The 22,873-nt window shown below is 41.4% G+C and overlaps 1 protein-coding gene across 6 annotated transcripts in view; it reads right to left on the reverse strand.

The window, feature by feature from the left end:
• Positions 1-22,873, reverse strand: part of LOC308296097 (multivesicular body subunit 12B-like) — a 103,503-nt gene that overhangs the window by 55,102 nt on the left and 25,528 nt on the right. For 4 of the 6 annotated variants that reach the window (XM_080739222.1, XM_080739219.1, XM_080739220.1 and 1 more), the window contains exon 3: positions 1,950-2,045. In XM_080739222.1, coding sequence (XP_080595348.1) covers positions 1,950-2,045 — 96 coding nt within the window. Of the gene's footprint in view, positions 1-1,949; positions 2,046-16,032; positions 16,153-18,766; positions 18,897-22,873 lie in introns of those variants that run through there. The other 2 variants (XM_080739221.1, XM_080739223.1) reach the window with 2 other exon arrangements.

The raw sequence follows: 22,873 nt of genomic DNA on the forward strand, positions 1-22,873 counted from the left end.
CTGCTGTAGACTACCTGTGTCTAGGTACAGAGTAACAACACAGTAGGACTCACTCAAATAGGAACTGTTAATTTACCGTAACCCATGGGTCAAACCACAGTTTAAGATCTACTGTATGTAACTTTGCAAGAGAAAATCTAGCGGTCGTTGCTAAATTGCCAAGTGCAATACTGCACACTGGGGAACACACAGTACAGTACTGTAGTATTCAATTCACAGAGGACTCGTCACAGCTTTTCAAAACATAGTTCCCCTATTCTCAACCATATTGAAAAGGCCTTTTGATGTTTCATTCCTTGTGAAAGAGAATTTTTATATTCAGACTTTATGCATTCTGGAATGCGTAGGCTATATCACCTTTGAAGAATCCCTAGTTACCACCCACATTCTCATGGGGACATGGCTAATTGAATAAATTGGAATAGTTAAGGTAGACTTCTTTGTCATTTTCATGAATAACCATAGATAATGCTCTCCGCGGAGAACCGAAAACATGAAAAATATTAATCCTGGGATCCTACTGAGCTTTTATGCATCAACAATACGCATGCAAATATATAATACACAATGAATATTGACAATGACACTTATTTCAAAACACTAAATATACGGAAAATTACGAGAGTTTCAATGATCAAAGTGGCACATTGACAGTAAAATTCCTTACGGGACCACTTTTAAATATCCGGAGTTAAATTAAATCTGAAAATCCGGGACTTATTTTAATGATTAAAAAGTTATTTTAACCAATCTGAATTGCAAAGTAGGTTCATACAGTAACTAGCACACAGTGGTTGTAGGTGGTATCCCTACTCTTCCATTGAGAAATGTAGACCCTGGTGTCAGTTAGGACACCTGCTGGCTGGCAGTTCATACTGCCTGGAGCTCATGAGCCCAATATCTTCTTCTTCTTTCGCGTATCATCGTCCTTGATGATTGGTTGGCGACATTTTATTTCCCAAGATTTCTTGTTACTTAGGGGAGGCCATGATGTCGTCTTCTCACCCTTGCCGACATCGGCCTAGGTAGGGTTTGAACCACTCAACCTTCTGCATGAAGGGCATATGCACTAACTGATCCATTTCATGTAGCACAGTGGTTCTCAAACCTTTTATTTCAAGGACTCCCATAACTCTGTGAGCATACTAATGGAACCAAATGGACCTGTAAGGGTCTCTCAGAGTTACACACCTTTAAAAGGATAATTTGGAACCCCCAAGTTACCCTGGACCACACTTTGGGACCCTCCGGTGTAAAGCCCCTATCAGAGTCGGCACCGCGGTGATAAGCTATCCACCGCGGTGTAGTCTTTTAAGTCATAAAACTACAACATTACGTCATTACTCACGGTGAAGAGCTATCCACCTGCGAGTCCCGACACATCTCTCTGTTTTTACTTTCAGACAGATCGGCCCATCACCCCGTTCACTGATTGGTCGATCTAGACCAGTCAGTCACAGTGAATAGGACTTCACCGTGACTGACTATGAAGGCCTCCACTTGTTCACTTTAGGTGGATAGCTTTACACCTAAAATTTGCGGTGATAGGCTCTTCACCTTGGACTCTGATAGGGGCTTAAGAGTGTTTCCAGTGAGCCAACATGCTCAATATCAGCACCCAAGTTTGACCAGAATGGAACAGAGCCTTCATTTGTATTATTAGTAACACCTGTGAAGGAAGAGAAGAGACCCAACTTCTCTTAAAAATGGCTGCTGTGCATATAACCTACTGTATTACCTCTCTCCGTCGGGAAGACAACATAAAACCTACAGAATGAAGCTTTAAACACAGGACTGTAGCGGTGTAGAAAAATTGCCATGAAGACAGGAAACCTAGCCAACCATGAGAGTCGGAGGAGCAGGAGGTTTATGGATGGAGTGCCTATACTGGAAGAAGATACATGGGGATTGGGGGAAAGTGGAAAAAGTTAGTTTACATTTCCACTTACATGCTTTCTTGTGAAACAGAGGTAGCGGGTGACCTTGGATTTGAATAAGGCGTCCTTCCACAGGTCGGCATCGGAGCCATCTGTTGTTTGTGCAACCTACGTGGAAAAAGGAGAGAGGGAAAAAAAACAAGGAGAGGGAGAGAGAGAAAAAAACATGCACGAGGTGGGATAAAGTTAATGTATGTATGCCACGAGCGTGTTGCTTGTGCCTCTTCCCTTGCATACTAGCCTTAATTAACGCTTGCCTGCACTAGCGCTCCATCTCATTAGTGCTCTGTGTGGGTAAAGGAGTCTTAGCCTCCAAAAAAAAGGTGGCTAAAAATACCATCTCCAGGGACCCCGGCTGATTAAAGACGCCCTGACAAAGATCTGCTCTAATAAGGAAAACCAAAACTTCATTGTGTTTCTATGGGAATGCACATATTTTTATTTTTGTTTGAATTGCAGGATATGTAAGCCTATATATACACACACACACGGTTTGTGTGCGTGCGTGCGTGCAAGAGAGAGATACTACTACTACTATATTATATCTAAGATTCATTATTCTTTTAACATACTGTTATGTATGTTTGTTTGTTGAGGTTTTGTTTATCTTCCTATTGCATTTCAATGTAAACCAAGGGCAATTCAGTGCACACATCTTGTTTTAATTCAATTGTTTAGGGATTCAGTCCATTATCTAATGAGACAATTCACCTAATAACCAATGACTATCAAGACCAATTCTTTATATATGTTTTTATAATGCGTGGGCTTGAATAAATCTACATTTCCATGTTGTGATAAGGCTATTCATTCACTCGTTGTAAACACACAAACAGTAGTCAGGTAAAAATACAGACTTAAGCCATATAATTCGGTTCAGAATCAGATTCAAATTCAGAATCAAACCTTATTGTCACATCACATTACAAGTGATATGGGTGACATTCTTAACTGTGCAGGGCAGACCCATCAATGAGGTTAATGATAGATAGAGCGGAGTCCCCCCCCAGGGGAAAATGTACCCTCCTTCTCCCCTCTCTACACCAAAATAGCCGATCTACACGCTCACAATGTGTCGTAATACAACAAGCTGTGAGCTTATAGATTGCCTATATTTCTGCAGAATGTTCATGACTTGCCCAGCACAGGGACACTAGCGTTGGTGAGGTTGACAGCGTGAGGCTACGATGAGTCAAGCTCAAGGTTTCACAGAGCATCTCTATGTAAATGCAGTGGTGTAAAGTAACTAATTAGCCTACAAGTACTGTACTTAAGTACAGTTTTGTGGTATTTGTACTTTACTTGAGTATTTACCCAGTTTTCAGTACTTTTACTTTTACTCCATTACATCTCAGAGGCACATTTTGTACTTTTACTCCACTACAATTATTTGAAAACTTTAGTTACTAGTTACTTTGCAGATATAAATGATTATATTATAAAACATACATTCTTCCACTTTAGCCCTATTTTATACCTAGGCTATTTGAAAATAGCCGAGCTACAAGCTCACAACGACGCGTTGTGACGCTTGTAGATCTGCTATTTTCAAAAATGTTGTACTTTCACTTTTGGTACTCCAAGTACATTTTGATGACAACACTTTCATACTTTTACTCAAGTACATTTTGAATTCTGGACTTTTACTTGTAACGGAGTACATCTACAGTGCAGTATTGATACTTTTACTTAAGTACAAAATGTGAGTACTTTTCCCACCTCTGTGTAAATGTCAGCATCAGGGCTAGAATGATAAAGCAAAAACACAACCTACACAACAGCACAGAGAGCCCCCCCCCCCCCCTCCATGCCATGGTTCCTAGCAAATATGCTGGGCTTAAAAACGTCATGTCCCATTGACTATCATGTGAGAATCACCTAAATAACTGCCAGACTTGTTTTCTGAAAGGATCCTTTAACAAAGAGGAGTCAATCTAATGAGGGTTCATTCAAACGAAGAAGTCATAGATCTCTGCACCCACCCACACACACATTACCCCCCCTGACAATAATGATGGATGACCCCCAGTGACTGGGGGGGGGGGGGGGGGGGGGGGGGGCACGGCATGGAGAGATTCATGCAAAACCACCACTGACTACATGGGATGGGGGGGTTAGAGAGAGAGAGAGAGAGAGAGAGAGAGAGAGAGAGAGAGAGAGAGGAATAGAGTAGGGTGAGTGAGCGTGTGTTAGAGCAGTGGTTCTCAACCGGTGGGTCGAGACCCCCAGGGGGTCCCCAAATTATTTTGGGGGGGGGGGGGGTCCCCAGATGATTAACTGAATGGGCAACATTGTTTTCTCACGGTAAACCAACCGACATAAAGTTTTAAGTGTATTTCAAAAGTGACAATTTAAGGACTTTTTAATAGGCCTACCTCTAAAATGACAAATAAACATTGGCCGAATTGTCAATAGAGGCAGAAATTGTGAAAATGGCCAATCTGCATGCTCACAACGCCTCGCGTCAGAACCGTGTTATACAAAATGCCTCAACTCTTAGTGCTCGTAGGGTGGGGGTACCCATTTAAAATATGATTATTTTGGGGGTCGCAGCCTGAAAAGGTTGAGAACCACTGTGTTAGAGAGAGAGAGAGAGAGAGAGAGAGAACATATGATGAGAAAGAGAGAGAGGGAGGGGGGAGGTGCGGCGAGTCCCAGAAGGAGCCTATACATCACCAGCCTCTCTATCCCTCTCTATCCCACTCTCTCTCTCTCTCTCTCTCTCTCTCTCTCTCTCTCTCCCTCTCTCTCCCTCTCTCTCTCTCTCTCTCTCTCCCTTACAAGACAACCCGTCTTGACCATTTTTTCCAGGTCAGTAGCCAGCGCATCCCTGTCAGCGTAAACAAAAGGCGAAGCTTCGTTGAAAACCCAAAGTCAAGTTGAGGAGTAACGAGGGCACGGTTTCCTCCGAGGAGGCACCTCAGGCGTCACGCTGCCACGGAGCCCGGCAGCGAAGGCTCCACGCCGCCAGAATGCCAAAACCAACGCCGTTCTGCAGAGCCACAGAGAAGGAGAGAGAGAGGAGAGGAGGAGGCAGGGGTGTCGCACCAAATGCTGGGCCTTGGGTACAAGGATTTACAGCGTTGCGTTGTGCTTTGACTATTGAAAAATAGCAGATATACAAGCTCGCAGCGCGGCACCAAGTGCCGCGCTGCGAGCTTGTAGATCTGCTATTTTTGAAAAACCTTTTCATGTGAAGGACCCCCAAAATGATATGCATTTGGCCACGGACCTCCATCTCAAAATATTTTAGTTCCAGGGACCCCCATCAGCAAAATTTGAGTTACAAATGTTCGCTTAAAAAATACATATATTCAAAGATTTTCACACATTTTCAAGCTACAAGCTCGCAATGTGGCACTCGGTGCCGCGCCGTGAGCTTGTAGATCTGCTATTTTTCAATAGCTAAAGTATAAAATAATTCCAGGCCCCTCCACCTTGGGCCCTAGTAACTCAGTCCCCCCCCCCCTTGTGACGCCCCAGACAGTAGGGGAGGCAAGGAGCAAACGTGGTCTACTGTACGTGGCTCGCCTCCATGCTACTTTTAAGCGTGCCGTCTGGCTCCGTGGCCCAGACAGACACCGGGCCCTCGTCACGTCGTCAGCAGAAGAAGAAGAAGAGTATACCACACGTCTGACAAAGAGAGATATCACAGCTGTGACTTGAAATCAATCTCCGAAACAAAGCCGACCGACAGATCCACCTGCCAGTTACAGAGATCGGAGGCTTGTGGTGATCTGAGGGACTGCAGTTGAAAACATTATTTCATTCGTTACCGGGGCGGAGGGGGAGGGAGTGGGGGGGGCTGAATATTCCTATGAAGGATCTCAGGAGACCACAACACCAGTGAGTTAATATAAACCACTGTGAAGCAGAATACTGAAACAAACAAACAAAAAAATAGATAAAGGCGTGAAATCATGGATCTCTGGGGAACGAGAGCAGCTGGAGAAAATATATTATATATAAAATTCATTATTAGAGTCAAAACAATCCACTGCTTCCAAAGAACAAACAGCAATCATACTTTGGATCTCATCTCTCTTGCGAGGATACGATGACAACTGTGATTATACGGAGCTAGAAAGATGCAAGTGTGAAAATTGCAAGTGTGGTTGCATGGGCGTCAATTGGGTATGGCAGGGGTATGCAGCTGCTGTACCCTGGGTCTAGGGGGGAAAATAAAAGTTACTTTTAAATATAAATCCATGAATGTCTCTATCTGTTCTAGTTATAATGTTGTTAAATTACAGTAAAATAACTACAAAATGCAAAATGTAACAAGATGGTCACTTTAACAAGGTATTGTGGCACGTTTACTGACATGCCAAGTTTAGCTGCCCTTGACCAACCGTTCCAGGCTGCCATATCCAGCCCAAGAAACCGTAGAAACGGGGGAAAAAAGAAATTTGATTTCTTAAAATAAATGTATCATGCCTGTTGCTAAGGTATGGCAACATGACTGGTGTCTTCAAAAAGAAAAAAGTGATCCAGGCACTCAGAGGTTAAAAAGGGAGGAACAACCTTTATTTCATTATTCTAAAAAGCTGACATGTTTCGACCAGAAGCTGGTCATCATCAGGGCATACTGAAGAGATACAAGCAAGCACACTCAATATATAAACTGGGACTGGGCAATCAACAAGAGTCAATTGAGGTGGGGCCTGATTGTGTGTGACTGGTGTCTTGCACGCGCGCGAAGACACCAGTCATGTTGCCATACCTTAGCTTTTTCTGAACTGACGCCACAGTGTGGTTGCCGTGACGGAGGTCACACTTGCAAATGAATTCCGTCTTACCGTTTGAATTTTCCCCATTCAAGTCAAAGGGGAAAATGTATTCACTAATAAATTAATGGCCATATATGGAGATCTCTGTGTCAGTCCTTGTCCCTTTTAAGCCCATATACTGTATAGAGATCCCTGATGTCATCAATATTAAGCCTATATCTTGGAATGCCCATGTATGGACATACTGTCAGTCTCATGTGGTCTATGACATCAATGATGTCAATGATGTTTTGAAGTTGCACATGGCAGATATGACACATAACCTAAATATACAAAGAAATGACTGACATATTTGACAACTTTACACACAAAAAAAAGAACATTGATAGTGGAAATAGCCGATCAACAGGCTCACAACGCGTCGCAATGCGACGCGTTGTTAGCCTGTAGATCTGCTATTTCCACTACTTTTTGAAAGTGTTTGAAACTAAATGAACATTTCTCAACATGGAAACGATTATGACGATTATGCAAAATAATTGCGATTAACTAAAATAATTGCGAGTAAACGATTATGTAATAATCGTGACAGCCCTAGTCTGGTCTATAGTCCCTGTGAGGGCAACCACACTAATTACAATGACATTACATTGTATTACATTTGTCATGCTTAGGCCCTACCTAAATCACCTTACGGTTGGGCTGTTGTTCATAAAATGGTAGAATCTATGACAACTATTTCACATCTTATTTGAAGGTCTGAATGAAAATAAGCATCCTTGTTGTGTGAGGCACTGTAGCTTGCAACTATAAACACTATCCCTTTCAAGCATGCTCATTCCCTTTCCATCCACTGATGGTAAACTGAATGATGATGCCTCCAATACGAGCAAGAAGATCCAGGAGCCATCTATGGTTTGTAAATCGTCTCGCTGAACTTCCTAGCCAATTACAGAGAACTCAGATCTCAAGGTATCTTTCTTCAAATAATCTTAGTGCGTTAATGAGTTCAAGGGGGTAACGCGTTAAAAAGCTCAGGTGAATTTGAATTACACACACAACGCCCCATTGCAGCGCCGCATGAGTGCACGAGTGCATGAGTGCACAAGTGCATGAGTGCACGGTGTGTGTGAGAGTGTTTCAGTGTTTGATGTGGGGTGGCTGGCTGGCTGGTGCTGGAGCAAAGCTCCTGATCCCTGTGGGACTGCTGTTTGATCTGGGCCTGTGCTCTCTCTCTCTCTCTCTCTTGTGCTAAAACAACCTAGTGAAGTTCAGACATGTAAGTGCACAACACTAGAGAGCAAAAGAGTTAATCAGCTCCTTGATCCAGTGCACGAGCAAAGTATGGCGTTCAAGCACTCACTAATGAGGATGAATTCAAAAACACTAATACCTAGAGGCACATCCTCAATATTTGTACGAGTACATCAATGGCAGGTACAGTATTACCAGTGATGGAAAGTAACTAAGTACATTAACTTGAGTACTGTATTTAAGTACAATTTGGAGGTGTTTGTACTTTACTTGAGTATTTCCAATTCCCAATTCTTTGACTTCTACTCCACTACTATTATATATACTATATATTATAAAACATACATAAACGACTTTAGCCCTATTTTATACCGTGGCTATTTGAAAATAGCCGATCTACAAGCTCACAACGCGCTGCATCTGCTATTTTCAAACAATTTGTACTTTAACTTTTGGTACTTTAAGTACTTTTTGATGCCAATACTTTCATACTTTTACTCAAGTACATTTTGAATTTCTGACTTTTACTTGTAAGGGTGCCCTCAATCCAAGTACCTATGAGAGTGGAATCCACGTTCCGCCAATGCATTTCAATGAGAGTGAAGCGTTTTCATGCCAGCAGAGGATTTCTGCAAAAAAACGCTCCCTTATTGAAATGCATTGGCGGAATGCAGATTCCACTCTTATAGGTATTTTGGTGTGAGGGCACCCTAACAGATTACTTCTACATAGCAGTTTTGATAATTTTACTTAAGTAAAAAATTTGAGTATTTTTTCCATCACTGAGTATTACTTTCTTTTTATGCATTTAAAACCCATGAATGAAAGACCTACTGACGTTCGGTCAAATAATGTTCTTCAATATGGGAAAAGGTGACCTTTTCAATAGTGTATGGACTTGGATTTCATCCCGAGGGTTTACTGAACCTGGCTTTTTATTCATAAGAAATAAGTATATTTTTGACCTTTACAGTCTCGATGTCTAGACTGTAAAGTATAGAAGTTCACTACGGCAAAAGGCTCTAAACATACAAAAGGAGAGCTGTTGAACCAAGAAGAAGAAGAAAATAAGTAGTAAAGAGATCTTTAACAGGCACCTGAGCTACTGTACAGTATGTTGTCATCCACTGGGAATACCTGATGATTTATAAAGCAAGTAAAAGGGCTTCTTAAAGGGGAACTTTGCCAGTATTTTACGAGCCAGCCTACTGTATAAGAAATACTAGCTGTAATAAGTTATTTTGCATGGGCTGGCGATGACTTCTCCAGTGCAGAGAGAGCAAGCTCTCAACACATAGAATGCATTGGAAAACGTTAAGTCAGATTTTCACTTCTTCCTCCTCATAGCAGAAGGATCTTTTTCAGAAATCCTTTTCCCCCCCTTTTGCTCGTTTTCACCCAATTTAGTCGTTTTGCCATTTCTCCATTTTGAAAAACCTTTAGTAGTGGGAGAAATATGTGAAAAAGGTGTTCACTTCCGGCAAAAAGCGTGAAAATTTGCACCTAGGGGTATTTTTGTGCACTGAATTCAAAAATGTACGGTCCCAAGCACTTTTCTCAAATTCACTTTTCTCTAATTCACTTACCATAGGGTTAGGGTTAGGAAAAAAAGACCCCCCACAAATCTTCTTTAAGTAGCATGTGAGGGGTCTATCTAGGGGGTTTTCATGATTCTGAATCCATTCCAAGCATTTGTTTTGCGCAAAAACATTCCTTGGGCAAGAAATGGACCCCACAAAACTATGGTTTAGTGATGAGTCATCACTTTTCACAGTTGTGTAGGGTCCATTTCTTGCCCAAGGAATGTTTTTTGTGCAAAACAAATGCTTGCAATGGATTCAGAATCATGCAAACCCCCAGATAGACCCCTCACATGCCATTTAAAGAAGATTTTTTTGGGGGGTCTTTTTTCCCTAGTATGGTAAGTGAATTAGAGCCACCAGATCCCATGGGAAAGGTGCTTGGGACCGTCAATTTTTGAATTCTGCGCACAAAAATATCCCTAGGTGCAAATTTTCACGCTTTCTGCCGGAAGTGAACACATTAGCCTATTTTTGTAACATATTTCTTCCACTATAGCTGTAGCTGCTAGCCCCTATAGTTGCTCTGTGGGCGGGTAGAACAAACACGTCTCTTTTCACATAGACAAGTTGCCAGCCGATTCTTTTCACCCAACGCTGAATAGTCAACGGCGCTAAATGCAACAAACGTGGTGTGTCAACGGTTGTCCAAGAGTTTGAGTGACAGCCCGCCACCGCGAGTCTCTGCTACCGCGTGCCTCTGCTACGGAGGGGAAGAAACGGACTGTACGAAAGTAGCGAATTCTGAAAAGAAAGCTTTAAACTAGGAGCTGTAGATGTTACATTAATGAAGACTGAGCACCTAAATAACATATTTATTGCCTAAAATGAATGGGCTGTTTACAAATAAGCTTCCAGAGACGAGCCATGATGGTCTCTACTTCTCCTCTGCGCCCATCAGCCTGCCTGGCAGAGCAGCTGGCCTGGCAGAGGTGTCAATTGGGTATGGCAAGCTATGGCAGCTGCCATACCTTGGATACAGGGGGAAATAATAAAGTGTACTTTTCATTGTGCCTGTTGCTAAGGTATGGCAACATGACTGGTGTCTTGCACGCGCGCGAGGGCGCGCGTGCAAGACACCAGTCATGTTGCCATACCTTAGCTTTTTCAGAACTGACGCCACTGTGGCCTGGTCTGCTCAGAGCACCAGAGCTATCCCTGCTGCCACAATGCAGGGGATGGATTGTTTATATATGTTGTGTAGTTGTCTATGTATCTACAACTGCTAATATTCTCTGCGGTCACAAAGCAGTCGGTTTCTGTCCATGTCAAGTGGTGTCGAGTGTGTGACAAGTCTACGGCCAGTGAAAGGCTCCAGTGCTGAGCCCGGTGCTGAGCGGATCAAAGCGACCAGCTGCACCCAGCAACCGACCAGACAGAGACAAGCAGGAGAAGGTGAAATCTCGCTCTTTCGAACGACCGTCATTTCGACAAAGGAGCGTCGGGAGGGTTAGCGACTCATCCCACGGAGGTTATGGTTAGGTTAAGGGTTTGGTGTCGAAAAGATGACACGTAGTAACAGCGAAACGCTCCCGCAGGAGAAGAGCAGAGACTCTGTAAACTATTTTTACATTTTAGGCATGAAATATGCCATGTGTACTTGCTCAAATTCAATATTGATACATTTCACAGCACAGACAACTGCTAATTTAAAATTCTGTTAGTAAAATTAGCTGATTGTGTACAGTAGTCTTTTTCAAGTGTATTATGCCTACTCCAGCATATTCACAGCAAAGTAAGCCCTGATTGGTTACATGTGCTGTGCACTAGCGTCGACATTGAGGTTATCTCAACTTTGACATTATGCTTTTCCTGTCGAGCATCCCGACGCTGTGGAAAAGCGTTGAGACACACGTCTCCATAGACTTTGCATTGAAACTCAATGCTCAATCAGAATGTGAAAGCTGGTGTGAATGGTGTGAATTCAGCATTCCGAAGTTCTTCTCCCTGCTGAATAGGTGACCAACCAACCTGTAGGAGTCTCTAGAGTGACAGAGATCAGCCATCCTGCCCTACAACCCACCCATGAAGGCGAACACACTGCCAAAATGTTGTGTTCATTGGGTTCATTGGAGTGTCCAGCCAAACCAGATCCACCGTGGCGGATTCAAAGGACTGAGGTTATTGGCAAAGTCTCTCTTTAAGGATATCATGAACAAATATGGGTTTGTATCTATCTATAGGTTGTGTCCCTAAAAAGGACAAACAAAATTCCAATCAAAACCGAAATACTTTTTGTCAGAGTTGAGCTGCTTTTGTCATATTTGAATACCCACAGGTATGACTTTTATGCTGAACAGAGCTGTGTGGAAGATGCATGTCAGTGTTCACCCTCTTGTTCTGTCCCCAGACATTCCTTTATACCAGGGGTGTTCAATGTTTTTCAGGCCAAGGACCCCTTAACTGAGAGAGATGACGCAGGGACCCCCAATACATATTGGACTCATGTTAAACGTGTGTTTTCAGACATTTATCCTCAATACCTTGTAAACTCAACCTTTGGCTCGGTACTTGGTCTGCTTTTTTCCCCCTGTATACCAAACCTCTTTGCAGAAAATAGCCGATCTACAAGCTCACAATGGATCGCAGATGCATTACGACGCCCCCTGCAGTATCTCTGAGGACCCCCTAGGGGTCCCAGACCCCCTGTTGAAGACCCCTGCTTTATACTAACGATCAGGTTTTTCACACCAGAAGATACAGTATCCTTCAATTCTACATTTTTCTTTGCTGATAGGCTATTTCAAATGTCAACCTAAAATGAGAAAGTACTGAAGTTTAGAAAACCTTAGCTGTCATGGTGTTGAAAAGATTCTATTCAATTCTTTCAAAAATAAATGCCTTTCTCTATAGACGCACTGTGCTTCAAGTGGTCTAATCTTGTTGTAATGACGAGGTCAGATCTCTGAAATCAGGGTCTCTCAATGAATCATGAGTTTTTACGTTGTTATCTTTATATTACATCAGAGTAAGTGATCTACTTCCGGGTCATCACCCGTATATATCGCTAACTTAATACCAAACCACTTGGCCAAGATGTACTACATATGTACTAAATATAGCTTAAAAATGCAAACACCCATGTCACCTTTGCAAGATGTCGTTTCCAAACCTCTGTATACAGTTGTATTCGTTATTACCCTCATATTTTGCCACTGTATAAAATAGCCTCAAGTCGACCCGGAAACAGTTAGCCAAATAGCTAATAGTTAGCTCACAACTTTCCACTTTTCTCTTTCACCTCAATCGCAGTAACGTCCGTATACACCACGTCATCGCATCACCAATACTTAAGAAAAAAAAAATTACACATATTTGACCATTACACACCACGCTGCCGCAACATGGCGGTGAGGGCCGCACAGCGGCCTGAACTCTAGACTTTTGCGGCCCGAAGGGCTGCAAACTTCTAGTGTACTACAACTTGTAAACTGATGAGCAGCAAACACGCCTTGTTTTTATACATCAACCGAAATGTAATGCAGGCAGCAGTCTGTGCCGCGCCGAAGCAGCAGAGCAGGAAGCCTGGTGGGCCTTTCTCCGCGTTTGTCACAACAACTACGTGTGCGTACTGGGTCACTGCCAGTAGGCTCCGTTCCCATGCCAGGAGCTCCAGTTCAATGCCAACTCACAATTATCTACCAGACTTGACAATAATCAGGCTGCGTTGGGTGAGGCAGGAGGAGGAAGTCTGGTGGGGGGAGAAAAAGAAAGAAAGAAAGGAGGGGCTGAACGAAAGAAATATGAAATTAAAACCCATTTAGGCCTAGAATTATTGAATGCTTTAACCGGTGAAAAATAGCAGATATACAAGCTCACAGCGCGGCACCGAGTGCCGCGCTGCGAGCTTGTAGATCTGCTATTTTTGAAAAAGTTGGGTGAAAATGTGTGCAAATCTTTGATTATATGTATTTTTGAAAGCGAACGTTTGTAACTAAAATTTTGCTTCTGGGTGGTCCCTGGAACTAAATATTTTGAGATGGCGGGTCCGTGGCCAAATAAATATCATTTTGGGGGTCCTTCACATGAGCACCACTGACATAGTAGTCTCTCAAGAACAGACTAACTGAGCTCCAGTTAAGTGAAAAGGACATTTTCTTTGACGATGGCTGGCCAGATTGCTGACATAGAAACATGGGTTTTTCAAAAGACACTTATAGAATCGGGTCAAAATTCGAATTTTCACGATTTTTCAAAAATAGCAGATCTACAAGCTCGCAGCGCGGCACTCGGTGCCGCGCTGCGAGCTTGTAGATCTGCTATTTTTGAAAAATCGTGAACATTTTCTGAATATGGTCTGAATATTTTAAATCCTTCTAAGCTTTTTTGAAAAACCTATGTTTCTATGTCAGTGGTGCCCAAATATTTTCATGTGAAGGACCCCCAAAATTATATGTATTTGGCCACGGACACCCATCTCAAAATATTTAGTTCCAGGGACCCCCCCAGAAGCAAAATTTTAGTTACAATTGTTCGCTTAAAAGGTTCGCAGCGCGGTACTCGGTGCCGCGCTGTGAGCTTGTATATCTGCTATTTTTCAATAGCTAAAGTATAAAATAATTAAGGCCCTCCACCTTGGGCCCTAGTAACCCAGTCCCACTTTCCCCCCCTTTGTGACGCCCCTGCACATGGGTCCCATAAGCCAGCAGATCCGCTGTCCTACTTTCCATCCTAACAACCAAATTAATGCTGAAGTTGTAGGGGTAGCAACCTGCTGGCAAGCCCTCTTCTCTGGAGTGTAAAACAAACATTGGGCACAAAGTTCCACCGCCGTGGCTTGGTATCCGACAAACATTGTTAACCCATTTAGGCCTAAAATTAGTGGATGCTTTAACTATTAAAAAATAGCAGATATACAAGCTCACAGCGCGGCACCGAGTGCCGCTCTGCGAGCTTGTAGATCTGCTATTTTTGAAAAAGTCATGAAAATGTGTGCAAATCTTTGAATATATGTATTTTCAAAGCGAACGTTTGTAACTCAAATTTTGCTTCTGGGGGGTCCCTGGAACTAAATATTTTGAGATGGGGGTCCGTGGCCAAATAAATATAATTTTGGGGGTCCTTCACATGAAAAGGTTTGAGAACCACTGACATAGTAGTCTCTCAAGAACAGACTAACTTGAGCTCCAGTTAAGTGAAAAGGACCTTTTCTTTGACGATGGCCAGCCAGATTGCTGACATAGAAACATAGGTTTTTCAAAAAAACCTTAGAAGGATTCAAAAGACACTTATAGAATCGGGTCAAAATTCTAATTTTCACGATTTTTCAAAAATAGCAGATCTACAAGCTCGCAGCGCGGCACTCGGTGCCGCGCTGTGAGCTTGTATATCTGCTATTTTTCAATAGTTAAAGCATAAAATAATGATACACAATAATGTGTACCCGTTCTGAATGGGTTTTAAACCGTAGCCTCTGGTGAGTCTGGAGGACTGGTGGCAACACATGACAATGTTGGGCAAAGCATTGGCCCTAATCATCCAAGTAAACTCTATGAATAAGTCATGCAAACAGCTCCAACAGAAACCCCAGCAAGCTGCTTCAAGCCTGACAACCTCATGGCTGTGTGTGCGTTACATCCGTTTTATAATGTTATAACAATGGCATTTACAGCCATACTGTTTCATTAAAACACAACAGAAAGCACAACATAAAAGCTTAAGCACATACAAAACAAAACAAAATAAATAACTAACTAACGAAAGAATGCTTAGAACAAGTTATTTCCTCAATGGTTCACTTATATATTTCATAATACTTGCTGTGGAAAAAAAGTTTTGTTGTGGAGTTTTACGGGATGGTTTCCTCCAAAGTAAATTAACACTTTCAAAGGGAAGCATAACAAAATCCATGTCCAAACTAGGGATGGGACGATAAGCGATATTATCGTTTATCGTGATAAAAAAACACTCACGATAATCGTATGTGATATCGTCCTCCGTCATGCACTGGGATCAATTCACCTTTTATTTGCTGAACTGCACATTATCCGGTACCATTTAAACCCTCTATTGGTAAAACATACTTATAATATACGTACTTGATACTGTCTTTTTTTCACTCCATAACAAATCTCTTTGCAAAAAAAATAGCCGATCTACAAGCGATCTGCTATCTTTTGGCAAATGTTCTGCCCCAGGATAATGGATTTTGATTATCGCGATAATATTGTAAATCGCGATTTCTTTGGTCACAATAATCGTGATATGACATTCTCATATGGTCCCATCCCTAGTAGATAGATAGATAGATAGATAGATAGATAGATAGATAGATACCTTTATTATCCCAAGGGGGGAAATTTGTTGCCCAGAGGCAGCACAGCAGTATAAGGTTATTTACAAAGTTACAGAGAAGTATGAAAAAGATAAAAAGAAAAAACAAGAACAGAGTACAGAGTACAGTAAGTACAGTAAGAGCAAGGTACAACAGGAAAGGGAACGAATAATATATATACATAAAGTGTCTTAAAGCACGACTATCAAAAACTAATACGTTTCAGGAATTGTCCCAAGTTCAGAAACATGACTCACAACGTGGTAGCCATCAGGGAGCTTGTTCTGTGATGCAGCCACTCCAACTGCACTGATGGGACCTGTGGGCAGCTGTTCCAGGGCTTTACATTGATCTGCTACTTCAGACATATCGGATCTCTGTAAACAAAGCACAAGTCCCCTCAGCATCCCTCTGCAATATGATCAAAGATCATTTGATACATTCAATGAATAAGTGTGCTGAAATATTGTACAGCTTTAATAATGCAATTTGAATGGCTATCACAACCTGAAAACATAGTGGTCAAATAGTTTTGACTGTTGTTGTGCATCTTTAGGTTAGTTTGAGACCTTTTTAACCCATTTAGGCCTAGAATTATTGAATGCTTTAACCAGTGAAAAATGGCAGATATACAAGCTCACAGCGCAGCACCGAGTGCCGCGCTGCGAGCTTGTAGATCTGCTATTTTTGAAAATGCGAACGTTCAATGCGAACGTTTGTAACTCAAATTTTGCTTCTGGGGGGTCCCTGGAACTAAATATTTTGAGATGCGGGTCCGTGGCCAAATACATATCAGTTTGGGGGTCCTTCACATGAAAAGGTTTGAGAACCACTGACACACAGTTGTAGTCTCTCAAGAACAGACTAACTGAGCTCCAGTTAAGTGAAAAGGACCTTTTCTTTGACGATGGCTGGCCAGATTGCTGACATAGAAACATAGGTTTTTCAAAAAATCTTAGAAGGATTCAAAAGACACTTATAGAATCGGGTCCAAATTCAAATTTTCACGATTTTTCAAAAATAGCAGATCTACAAGCTTGCAGTGCCGCGCTGTGAGCTTGTATATCTGCTATTTTTCATTAGTTAAAGCATAAAATAATGATACACAATAATGTGTACCCGTTCTAAAGCAATAGCCTATTATAGGATACAACAGATAGCCTACCCACAGACAACATGGAACCCTGCTTTAACACTGTTTGTCTGTATTGTGATGCATTGCATACAGTACAATAATTTCTGCTTTTATAATCTAATCTAATAAACTGTAGATAGATGTTACATGTTACAGCTAGACCCGTGTTAAGTTGAGGCAGTAAAATCATTGGTAGGATAAATAACGTCAAACTTGGAAAAACAGTGGGAATTAAAAATGTGAAGGAAGATTATTCTGTATTCTACAACTTGTCTCTTTATGATATGTGACTGACAATATCCCCATATTTTAGAAAAAGACCTCCTGGATTGCACATTACTGTTAGCCTGAGATGGGTTTCCCTCAACTATAATGATTTCGAACACATTATTGACTTTTGCTGGCTTATTAGCATCTAGAAGAAAGAGCGGTCCCCTAATCCAGGATCGAATGACAAGTGAGACCAATGAGAACAAGGCATTTGGAGACCACCCAACGAGTTCACCAAATCACAAATTAGAAGGAGTGATCACATATTTTCAGGGAAGTCCCAATCAATTGCTATCTATTCCTGTCCTAAAGAATTTTACCCTAATGGCTATGCAAGCCTTTTAAGGGGTAAGTGGCTTTGCAAAGGTTCCTTTACAGCGTTATTAGATTATGTTTAAAGCATTCTTGTACTAACTGACAAAGTTAGTGCTTTCAATCTTGATGTTTACAGAATCTATTACAATTAGGCTGATCAAATTAGAGGATTTACTCCAGAAACAGCCGTCTCTTTAACAAATGTTAGCTAGCTGTACTTATTCAAATGAAACAGGATGGCAAATTGGCTAATAGAATGAATGATTCCTTTCTAACATTAATTTGTTCCCCATCAATTGTGCAGGCAGGGAAGGAAAGGCAGCCCCTGTACTGCAGGACCCTCTGATAACCGACCTCTCTCCAAAATCACCTTTGCCATTTGACAAAAGGCGTCTGTGTGACACAGCTGTGGAGTTGTAAGACTTGAGGCATTACATTTAGTTTAACATGGTTCTATTGTGAAAATAGCAGATCTACATGCTCACGTTATGATCATGTAGATCGGCTATTTTCACAATTTCTGCCTCTAATATTTGACAATATGGCTAATGTTTAATTATTTATTTTACAGGTATTGGTATTAAAAGGGTATTAAAAGTTCTAGTTAAATTGTCACTTTAGAAATGTGCAGATAGCATCTTATACTGTTGGTTTGTTTACTGTTGAGTGAGAAAACAATGTTGCACAGGTATTACATTGTTCCACCCAAAAAAAGAAGGAAAAAAAAAAACCCTGGGGGTCCCGACCCACAGATTGAGAACCATGGACACTGATTCCAGTCAACGTTGAGGGTCAATGTGTTGTTGTATAGTTGTACAATACATACTTGTCTAAACACTCACATTTGCTGCAGTGCTTGCGTTGTTACACGCGTTCATATTTCAGTTACACGCAAATGGAGTTTGTTTGGTAAGGCTACCCCACGTCTGGCAATTTCAACAGTCATATACAATACAATACAATACTACAATCTCTGTTCTGTTCTGTTATGTCATGGCTATTGGGCAGGAAAGTTGACTAGACTCGAGTAATCAGAAGTTATGGATCAGAACAGTGGTAGTATCTGTCTATAAAGTGGTTCTATCCGTCTGTCATTCAATGTTATATGAGATACTTAAATGGTTTCCTATGGAAATAAGCTTAGTCTTTTCTAGGATCTCCTTTTAGTAGACCTTGTACCAGTGAACTGTACCGTCATGAAACTGTACTTTTTCCTATGCAAACTTCTTCTAATAAAGTCTTCAATCAATCAATCAATCAGTAGACCGTACCTGAAGGGGGAAATACCGCAGAATCCAGGTAAAACTGGTCGTCTTATGTCTGGATATTTATAATAATATTTATATAATAATTTATTGTATTATGCCTGGTGCGCAGGCAACCTTTCAGTCTTGTACTCTGGCAGCGATGCTGCTTCCGGGGTGTTGTGCAAGGTAGCAGCCGTGTTGGTGTATGATTATGTTTAGGAAATTATTAACCATAACCACAACAATGACAACATTATCTGCTTGCCTGGCAGGTCTCATGTGGCAGGTGGGTGCGCACCACAAATCACACAGCAAAAAAAGCACAGTAGCCCTAAATACGAACACTATATTTAAGTATTTCATTCACAAAATGAGCATGCTTGTGAAAGCTTTTATGTATGTAGCCTGCAAACATCAAGATTCAATGGTAGAAAGGGTTCTCTCTGGTTGTCACATTTGCACTATATATTATAAACGCAATGTTTTGAGATTAAAATTTGCCTTAACAAAATTATCTTTTTGTATAAGGGTCGCCGTTTTGTGACATTGACTGACTCTGTAATAATCACGTGATAATCAGATAAAAGTATGATAAGCAGCAATGTGTTAGGCTAAATGACATTAGGCAGAACATCTCGCAGAATATAAAAAAAATAAAAAATAAAAATCCAGCAAAGAAAACCTGCACGGCAAATGTGTCATGAGGCAACAGATGCCAAGTTTATTTATGCAGTCCTTACACCCAGAATAGCCATCAAATAAATGATTTAATTTGCAACTATTACCCTAAATTATTCAAATTGTAGTCTTATATCTCTATTTTGAAACAGCGCTGCATCCTTGGACCAGGTGTCTTCATTGTTGCCCTTACATAAACAGGTTTGCATTTATTGGTTTGTCATAGCATCACCTGTTGTTTTGACGTGTCAACTTCCCAATAGTCTACTTTTAGTTTTAGGGAACACTAACATTAACACCAACATTAAAGGTGACCATGAAATTTCACTTTTCCTATTTTAAAACCTTTTTTTTGGGGTCCCACTAGCACCTTCTATCCTCACAAAGTCCCATTTCTGACCGTTGTGTCTTTCTCTGGTTTTGAGAAGGCGAAGGTTAAAAGTATCCCACGGGTTCTCAAAACAGGCTATCCAGATTTGCTGCCGATTGTGACGTCATCTGCCGATTGTGACATCATAAAAAAAAGAAAAAAAAAATCAAAAAATCTTTTTTCTTTTTGGCAGTTCAGGCCAAAGGTGGTACTGCAGCTGAAATGCTCTGAGAGCCATTCAAAAATGAGAGAGGCTCTCTATTCAGGAGTGGTAATTTAGCCTCAAACCTTTTGAAAAACGTTTTTGGGACATAAACAATATGACATAAATACTTTTTAAATGCATGGTGTATCACCTTTAACACTAATCCTAGCTGACACTTTTGTTTCTAAGGAAAATATGCATAATCATTTACGATTAAGAGGGTATGCGTGTGACATCATCATCATACCCGGAAGTTATGCTGGAATGCCTACTGAGTGGCAAAAAAATACTTTCTGGCCTTGACTGCCCAAACATCCAAACAGAAAAGTCCTATCTGATTGCATTAAACGACATTAAACTCACTTTGCCACTCGATATGCCATTCACTTTATGCATCCACCTTCACTCCAGAGGGCCACGTTACATATTGCTACGTCCTACTTTGTCATTCTAGTATCTCATACAAAAGAAGCAAAAATAGCAGATCTACAAGTTCAAAACGCATCACGTTATTATTTTTTGTTGTTTTTTAATTGGAATCCTGAAATGTAACACTTTTATCTAATTTCAAATGCATTTAGTTATATACTCATGTTAACTTTATGAACCTAAATAAAAATACATTGGACATAAGAAAATACATTTTAATACTACTATACTACTCATTAACCTACTAATATTGACTGACGGAATTAAAGCAGGTCGTGTTTGGAATTGTAACAGCTGAAATCAGTAATATATCAGTATTCCGGTATTAACCTGCGGGCCGCATTAAGTGAAGGTGGGGGCTGCATGTGGCCCCCGGGCCGCCAGTTGCCCATGTATGCTATACACCATGCCTCTGGTTAGTTAGAATGATCCCTTTGAGGTTGTGACGAAGGTCATATCTCCTAGCGTGTCCATCCCTGTCAATGTGTCCTTTGAGAAAGTCACCGCTGAGTCCTTGCCGCGCACCTCGAGGCTACAGACCTGTGCTCTAACCCCTCTCATTAAATCTGTTCATATGCTGTATGTGTCTCAGGGGTGCAAGAGATTAGACTATTTTATAATTGGTCAATATGGCAATGGAGCGTCTGTGGTAATAAGGATGCATGATTCAGCTCCTCTGTTGTCTGTCAATTCTGGGGAGAACTGGATTGTGTTTAAGGTGAAGTGGCCGAAAGCAAGTATATTTAGGCTACTCAAGTATTGTACTTGTGTACCAGTAATCAGTTATTTTGTATATTTATATTATTATTACAATTAAGATTACATGAACAAATTAAGCCTTATTTTTTACTTCAGCTATTGAAAAATAGCTGATCTATAAGCTCACAACGTGTCGCATCGCGAGGCATTGTAAGCTTATATATCTGCTATTTTAGAAAACGTTTGAAAAATATGAATAATGGGTCATTGATAGCCTGGGATCACTTCCAATTTCGGGTTTCTGGTCCGGTCGGGAGCGGAAAAAGCCTGTACGTCATTTTGTAGTAATCAGACGGACTACATTTTGGTCAGAACTACCAAACCGGAATCAGTTTTAACCTAAAACAATTCCCTGTGCTCAAGGACATCATTTTAGGGCCTATCCAATAAAACCCTTGAAGCTGCATAGTTGTCTCCACCAGCCGAAGGCATGGGGGAGAGTATGTTTTCCTCTCCGTCCGTCCGTCCGTCCGTCCGTCCGTCCGTCCGTCCGTGCGTCCTCGCAGTTTGTGAGCGCCAAATCTCAGTCGCCGTTGGCCCGGTCGCTGCCAAAGTGAGCACACACATTCCCTGGATGCCAATCTAGAACCTCTGCCCTAAATTTTTCAAATGGGCCTTTTCTAGCGCCAACTAGTGGCCGATGTTTGCTAAACACATTTCTGTGCACTACTCTTACAGATTTTGTCCAAAAATCCTACAAATCGGTAGGCAATATCTCGACAGTCATGTGATCGACACGGATCTGTCCGATTTTGCATATTCCATCCTGATTGGCTAAGATTGGCTTCCAAAGTTTGTGGGATTGAGCCGTTTTGAACAAAATGCCTCAAATCACAAAGTGCAATTATCATGAAATCGCGCACACACGTTCCCACTAGGCCGAGGAAGAAATGCCACTTAATTTTTTTTAATCAGCCTCATTGTGGCGCTATAACAGCCCGATTTGTGGTTTTACCTATAACTCCACCGATCAGTTTCAAACTTTGTAAGCGCACTCCCTAGAGGCTAAGGATAAACCTTTGCCCTGCATTTTTCACATCAGCCTTTTATAGCGCCACCTTTGGGCCGACTTATGTAAAACACATTTTTGGATAGTACTCCTTGAGATTTTATCCAAAAATCATGCAAATCGGTACACAGTATCTCTATAGTCATGTGATCAAGTCCGATCTGTCTGATATTTCATATTCCATCCTGATTGGCTAATATTAGCTTCCAAAGTTTGCAGGATTGCTCCGTTTTTGAACAAAATGCCTCAAATCATCAACGCAGCTTGCGATTACCGCGACATTTGCCATACATATTCCCACTAGGTCAAGGAACAAATGCTACCTTTTTAACATTGTCCTGTTATAGCGCCACCAGCAGGTAGACTTTAGCAAAACACATTTTTGGAACACAATGCTTGAAATCATGCATGCAGCGTCCGATTGCCATGAAAGATCTAAGGTGAAGAACATATGCCACCCTTTTTACATTGGCCTATTATACAGTAGCACCACCAGGACGCACGGCCTGGTGGAGACCTGTGCTCGGAAGAGCACTGCTTCTAGTTCTACTTATTTTTTGAAAAGTTTGTTTGGTATATCCATCTTTTAGTCCAACTTGAAGACTACACTTCTCGAGCATTTAAATAGGGATTGGGGAAACAAACAGGGGGGGCCAAAACAAAGCGACGTACGTCGCTTCT

This window comes from Nannobrachium achirus (assembly GCF_963921795.1).
Source record: "Nannobrachium achirus genome assembly, chromosome: 12".
In the NCBI taxonomy this organism is placed as follows: domain Eukaryota; kingdom Metazoa; phylum Chordata; class Actinopteri; order Myctophiformes; family Myctophidae; genus Nannobrachium; species Nannobrachium achirus.